This window comes from Engystomops pustulosus, chromosome 2 (genome assembly GCF_040894005.1).
Source record: "Engystomops pustulosus chromosome 2, aEngPut4.maternal, whole genome shotgun sequence".
In the NCBI taxonomy this organism is placed as follows: Eukaryota; Metazoa; Chordata; class Amphibia; order Anura; family Leptodactylidae; genus Engystomops; species Engystomops pustulosus.
Window position 1 is genome coordinate 182,907,774 of NC_092412.1, and position 7,458 is coordinate 182,915,231.

At 41.9% G+C, this 7,458-nt stretch overlaps 1 protein-coding gene across 1 annotated transcript; it reads left to right on the plus strand.

Annotated features, from left to right (window-relative positions):
* Window positions 1–418: 418 nt before the first annotated feature.
* Window positions 419–2,008, plus strand: LOC140116667 (olfactory receptor class A-like protein 1). The gene has a single exon (XM_072133125.1). It carries the CDS (start codon window positions 454–456, stop codon window positions 1,408–1,410), a length of 957 nt encoding a protein of 318 aa, XP_071989226.1. The 5' UTR covers window positions 419–453; the 3' UTR covers window positions 1,411–2,008.
* Window positions 2,009–7,458: the final 5,450 nt, after the last annotated feature.

A 7,458-nucleotide genomic window follows, 5' to 3' on the forward strand; every position in this document is an offset into this window, starting at 1 on the left:
GCAATATGAGAAACTAGGAGAGAGCTGGGAAGCAGAGTTGAGGATGGGTTGGAGAAGAGCTGGTAGACCACAGAGAAAATGCTTAACTAGTACTTTTTCAAATATGAGAGGTGTCATTTATATATGATACATGATATATATGTGTATATCACCAAATTATATCTCAAAAGCATATAGTGCTCTTTCACTTCTGGGTCATGGTATTTTTTCAGGAAAAATTAGAAATCATAGCATAATAACTGGAGACTGTATTTTTAATGGGGACCAACAAAATGGACACATAAAATATGCATTTTTAGAAACATGGTGACCAACCATCTATAAAACAGGCATGTAGAATTAGTATGTAATTTATGGTGAATTGCTCTTAGAGGAATGTTATATTTAATCAAATTGCTTTTTTTTGTTGCAGACTTTGTCTCTGACTTTAGACAGCTATCCCTGAAGCATAAAATGGGCACCTGGCTCATCCTTGACATTATAAGTTATTTTTCACTGGACTTTATAGGAATTCCTGGTAATGTCATTATTTTATTTGCCTTCCTTCATACCTTTCATACTCAAGGTAAAGTGAGCACTGGAGAAATTATCCTCACTAAACTGGCCCTGTCCAATTTGCTGGTTATACTGACGTGGGGTCTTCCAATCACCCTGCAATCAACGGGAACCTATATTGTATTTGGTGACTTATCTTGCCAAATAAGCCTTTACTTATATTGTGTAGGAAGAGCCATGTCAGTCAGCATTACCTCTTTGCTGGGATGTTTTCAGTGCATTTCCATTACCCCCTCTCACCGACGATGGTTGAAAGTAAAGAAGATGCTGCTGGATCACCTGCTCACATTAATGCTCTTTCTCTGGACTTTCAATTTAATTATAAGTAGTACCCGCCTGGCATACTCCACAGCTTCTATCAAGAATATTACTTCCAGATACATTATGAGCTACAATTTTTGCTTTGTGATATTCCCAAATTATCTCCTCTACATAGGTAATGGAATTATCTATGTAGTCCGTGACTTGTTCTTCTTATCTCTAATGATGTTATCCAGTGGTTATCTTCTCTATGTTTTCTACCAACATGGAAAACATGCAAAATCTTTTCCAACCTCAAACAATAAGCATGCTGAGATACGAGCGGCTAAAGCTGTGTTCACTTTAGTTATGATGTATATTGTTAGCTTTGGCTTAGATAATCTGTTTTGGACTCTGACTCTCTGCACTTCTACTCTTTCTCCCCGCTTAACTGATGCAAGAATATTTTTTGATTCCTGTTACTCAGCTATAAGCCCTATTGTAATCATCTCAACCAATAGAAAAATCCAAATGGGTCTTCAGTTCTCGAGGAAGAAAAGAGACCTCCAAGCTGTAAAAACTATATCTAATTATGTAGCTAGGAAGGGATACTAGAAATCAAGTTACACATACCGGTATTTATTCTTAATGGTTAGATCATCCTCGTATTAGCACAGGGTGTATGTCACATGATTATATATACAGTACACATATCATCATTTAATATTGAACTATTTTTAGAAGTTAAGCACTTAATGCTGTTTACTAGTACCAACACTGCCCAGATTATTCTATTTCATTCATGTTATTTGCATAAAAAATATTATTTTCATGGTACTGCAAATGATAAAATATATCAAAGCCTTAGCATGAAGGAACTACAACATTTACATTACTCTGCATTAATGGGAGTTTACAACCTCAAACAAGCATTATTATCTATAGGCGGCAATTTATAGAGAAATGCGGTTTTCAGCATACCTTTATTATTTGTGTCCAAAATTTTATTTTTTTTAGATATTCCCAGTTTGACTTAGATGCTAATGAGTGACTATTATTAAATTAGGAATATTGGGATGATCTCTGTTGCAGATATAGACTGATTTGCATATTAATTAAAAGCTAATAATCAAAACTTTTTCATCTGATTCGTAGTACTACTGCACTGAACTATTATTGGTTGGGAGGTATCTTGAACCCATAAGACATTCTTTAAAGAGGACCTGTCACCCTTAAAAATGGCACTCAGAGCTGCTTACTAGCGCTAAAACAAACGCAGCAGTGTTACACTGCTAGTGTTATCGGAAACCTCCGATAACGCTAACAAACACTGCTGCGCTGTACAATAGAAACGTTGAACCGCTCTCAAAGTGGTCTGGCATATTCATGAGGGAGTGGTCCGAGGCACTGCCTCTTCCCCGGACCGCCCCGCCCACTCCATAGGCCAGCGATGACTGCCGCACATCATGTGGCAGTCACCACCCCTAATTCTGCCCCCAATACCACCCCCTCATGAATACACTGAGGTAGGGTGGTCCGTGGAAGAGGCAGCGCCTCAGCGCAGCAGTGTTTGTTAGTGTTATTGGAGGTTTCCGATAACGCTAACAGTGTAACACTGCTGCGTTTGTTTTAGCATTAGGAGCAGCTTACTTAAATAAGCAGCTCCTAGTGCCATTTTTGAGGGTGACAGGTCCTCTTTAAAGAGGCTTTTTAACATATACTAAAACATCCACAGCATTGTGAACAAATGCCTGACCTGGTGTTAGATCCCTGGGGTTTAATAAACGCTTCACAATGACCACCGGTCACAGAGCATCTGTAGAATACTCTACCATGGATGACCATCTTCAGATGCTGCTTCTCATCCTCCTTGAAAAGCATATATGTAAACCTAAACGGTAATATAGGTTAGACATCGCCCACATCGAACCATCGACACTTACACTTCCAGCAATGGCAGACTATAATATGGGTAGTATGGGCGACCGCCTGGGGCCCGGTGATTCAGATGGTTGCATACCTCCCACCATCTTAATAATTTGCCTTACTAGAGCGTGCAATCGCACTGTTTTCAGGCTCCACTTACAGCACAGAGGGACACCATTACATAGACCACATAAACTATGTCATGCCTAAATGATATCATTTAGTCCATTATGCTGTCTAGTATAACCCTTATTGTGTTTTCCTTTATTTTTTGTTTTTTCCTTTACTTGCCCTTTTTTTTTTTGTGTCCACTTTTCACCCCCCTTTTTCAAAAATCCGTAACTTTTTACAGAGCTTACAGAGTTATTATTTATTCTGTGGGTTGGTATCATCACAGGGATACCAAATTTATATAAGTTTTATTGTGTTTTAATACATTTAAAACATTACAACCTTCTGTACAAAAATAATTCTTTGTTTCGCCATCTTCTGGCACTAATAACTTGTACAGTGCTATGTAAGTTTTCATTTTTTTGCAGGATGAGCTGACATTTTCTTTGCTACCATTTGGTTGACTGTAAAATATTTTGAACCCTTTTAATTAAATGGCAAAGAATTGTCATTTCACATATTTGGGCACTATTTCTGGGAATAACAGTTATTATATTTTGATAGATTGGAAACTTTAGAACACAGTGAGACCTAACATGTTTATGATTTTATTTGTTTATTAATTTTATACCAGTTCTAGGGAAAGGGTGGTCTTCAACCGCTGGGCCGCGACCCAAAAACGAGCCGTGGAACACCCAGTCCAGGGCTGCGGTCCGGTGGTTGAAGAACGCTGGTATATGATACTTGGAGAAAAAAATTAATGGATGCTCACCTCCTGTGCTCCTTATCTTAGATTCCTGACACCGCGGGCGGAGGCACATCTATGCTCTCAGCCCGCATGCACCCGCTATGATGATGTCATCAAGCGATGACACTGCTGCGTCATAGCAGGTGCAAGCGGCAGAGAGCATAGACATGCTTCTGCCTTCAGTGTTGGGAATCTGAGGAGAGATGAAGTCGGAGCCGTAGATGAAGAATAGCACCAGAGGTGAGAGTTTTCTTTCTTATTTTCATTAGGTCTCTGCTGTGGACATTTCATCAGTGGGGGGAGCCCTGCTGGGGGCATTTCATTGGGGGGAGCACAGCTGGGTGCATTTCATTGGGGGAAGCACTGCTGAGGGCATTTCATTTGGGGGAGCATTTCTGGGAATATTTCATTGGGGGGCTTTGCTGCGGATATTTCGTTAATGACGGGAGGCTGCTGAGGACAATTTATTATTAAAGGGAGAGCGCTGCTGGACATGTTATTAGTGAAGGGAGGCCTCTGCTGCACATGTTATTAGTGAGGGGAGGCCACTGCTGGACATGTTATTAGTGAGGGGAGGCCACTGCTGGGACATGTTATTAATGAGGGGTGTTGCTGCTAGACATTTTATTAGTGAGGGGAGGCTGCTGGACATTTTAATAAAGAGTAGCAGCTGTATTTCCCAACTTAGGCATATACTCGAGGCCAAGTTTTTCCATTTTTTTGGTGGTAAAATTAGGTACCTCCATTTACACTCGGGTCAGCTTTTTTCCTCACAGTGAAAAGCCCAAAGACAAGGGGACATTATAGGGGTGTGGGGGTTGCTATAGAAAAGGGGGTATTATAAAGTCCCTTTTTCAGTAGCCATTTTTTTATCAATACATTAAAAGGGGGCTACAGAAAAGAGGACAGCTGCAGGAAAGAGTGCATTTTAGACCAGCGGCTGCAGTAAATGGCACATTATATGGGTTGGGGCTAGATATGGACAATTTGCGGGGCACACACTTTTATTTTCCAGGGACCATGGTAAAAGGTAAAATTACTGTATGGCAGTATATATGGATTTTATACATCATCTATTACAATGTCTCACTGGAACAATGTACCAGATCTTCCGGAACCACAGTGCCGTGGGGCCTATGAAGACCCGAGGCCAACATGTTGACCGATGGTCATTCCCCGATTGACATCACAGGGAGTGACAATCGAATAAAATATTACTGTGCCCATGCTAGAACCGATTGCTTTGCAATATGCAGCAAACACCCTGTTTGTATAGGGAGGGCTCAGCCCGTGAGTCCTCTCCATATACCCGCAGCCGATGTGTGATGATATGTCACATGTCAGTAAGGGGTTAAGGTCCAGTTCACAGCTCTGTTGGATCAGCAGAGAGAGTCCTCAGTGTGAGCAAGTATTTGAGTACAGCCTGCCTATCTACATCCGCAATATACTTGCCAAAGGGGCCCCATGTCAGGCCATTACACCATTAAGTGAGCAGTGAAGCCCTGGTGCTCTAAGGGTTAACAAAGCAGGCACCTGTGACAGACACCTTCAGTTGGGAAGAGATAACCATTGCTGCTTTGTTAACCCTTAGAGCACCAGGGCATCACTGCTTACTTGCTTCTACATTGTTAGATTAAGGGTTGGTCTGGCAGTATATATAGTATATGTCCAATCTACTAGAATAACTTGATTAGAAGAGGAGCTTCTGGCACTGGCTGCAGCAAGTGACTTGGTTTAATCCGTAGTTAAAATCCAAAAATTCTTTATTAGGGCATCAAAAAGTTAAAAGACCATATTCCCCATGATGAGCTTGCTTGTATTTCATCATGATGAATTAGATTTTTAACTTTTTGATACTCTAGTAAAGATTTTTTGGAATCTAACCAAGGATTTAACCAAGTCACTTGCCGCAGCCAGTGCCAGAAGCTCCTCTTCTAATCACCCACAAGTCTGGGATCAGACCAGCCATAGCTCCACGTACATGGCATTACACTAAAAACCAAACAATCTTTACCAGGTGAGCTGGACTTCAACACATATTTTTTCTTATAAGAACTACTGGGGGGGGGGAGTACTGTATATACTATCTATGATGCTTTGGCTATATATACACTATGGGAGTGTTTTGTCAAGAGTTGGTATGGCAGTATATACTATCTATGGGTGGGTATCTGCCTATATGTACCATCTATCAGGTTATATTTACTTTTCAAAGATTTCTCTACAATTACAATGAGATATGGATCAGGGGTGGGCTGCTTGGGGGGAGGCATTTCAATTTTCACCTCAGGTAGCGGCCCTGTACTAGCCTCCCTATTCCCAGACTCCAGTGACAACTATTGTTGTTGTTCTGTCTGATTCCTTGTTGTGACTTTGTACAGTTCACTGTATTCTCCTGTATTGTGATTTTGCACCTCCTTTGTGACCTACTGTAAGTCTGACTATTATTTGTGCTCTTATGTTTACTTGCCAGCTTGACCAATCAACTTGGTGAAAGGCTATCTCTCACCTTGTAGGATCATTGAGGGTCTACTAGCAGGTTCCAGAAACTGGCTTTGCCTTTATGATGGCAGGTTTTTTTTATTTCCTGTGATAGGGATCTGAATTCGCTTTGGATTTTTAGATGGTGTTTATTCAAAATTCTTTCCATAGCCGCTTCTGTCATCCATTCTGATTGGTTCCCTGGGGAAAGTATTGCTGCTGACATACTCGTTTGCAGGCTTTCATCTCTGAGATGTTCTCTTGGATCCTCTAATGAGGTTCTCGATTCCGACAGATGGCTCTGTTGCTGCTGCTGCATATTTTTCCCCTTTTTAATTCCCTCCATTTATCGATGTAACGGATTGATTCATAGAGAAAAACTAGGCGCCACTGACTTTGGTTTGTCCATCTTGCGTCTAGGACCCATTTCAAGATATCGCCTTCTATTTTGTTATTCCCGTTATATTGTAATTGTGTCAAATATTATTGTTAACCTGCAGGTTTATCCCGACCCTTGTACTTTTGAATTGTGAAGCCCAACAAATCCAAGTAGTTAAAATGACAGTCACATTCACAGAAATCAGGATTAAATGATGTCTTAGAGGGTTAGTTGGTTTGTTGGTTATTCTTGTAAGTTTCTATTACCAATTAAACATGAAACATTTGTTATGCAGCACTGGTTATATACAAACAGTTATTATACAGTCTAAGGCAGTGATCTTGGCTCTGCTGTTGTTGCACCGCTGCACCGCAGTAGGGAAGTTTCAGCTTCTCCTAGATGCAGGATATGGTCCTACACCACACTTCGAGCTCCAGTCCGCAGATCCATAGACGCTGTTGCCCTCGGTATACACAACTTTATATTTTGAAGCCGGAGCGCCTTTCTCACCGTTTATAGCATGGACCACGATGGTCGGTGGGCTGAGGACACCTGAGCTGAAACGCCTGAGCTTATGTACCTGTCACATCTCCGTGCCGGTGGGTGTGTGCGATCAACCTCAGATCTTGACTGCTATCGGCTCTTGTGTTTGACTGTCCGCTGCAGCAGGGCAGTCAAGGTCCGTGCCGTTCAGCTCTCAGTGTCGCGGCCACCTATGGAGTTACAGGAGCCCACAGAGTTACAAGAGCCGGGCTCCGTTCGGCTGGCCGGGTAGCACCATCGCTTCCTCTGGTCTCCTCTCCTTGCAGCGTCCACCCGCCTCGACTTGCGTGCTATGTTGCGTCAGCACGTCATCCTGGTCCGCCTGTCTCAGCACGTCATCCTGGTCCGCCCGTCGTACGTCATCCTGGTCCGCCCTTATGATGACAATTTATAAGCAGCAGACAGGGCCCTTGTTTGTATGGACATCTCTGACTAAGATCACTTTCATTAGTCTTCATTAGTCAAGACAAGGGCT

What these genes read in the sequence shown, in the direction of transcription:
- LOC140116667 (XM_072133125.1), top strand. Translation starts at nt 454, where the DNA reads ATGGGCACCTGGCTCATCCTTGACATTATAAGTTATTTTTCACTGGAC.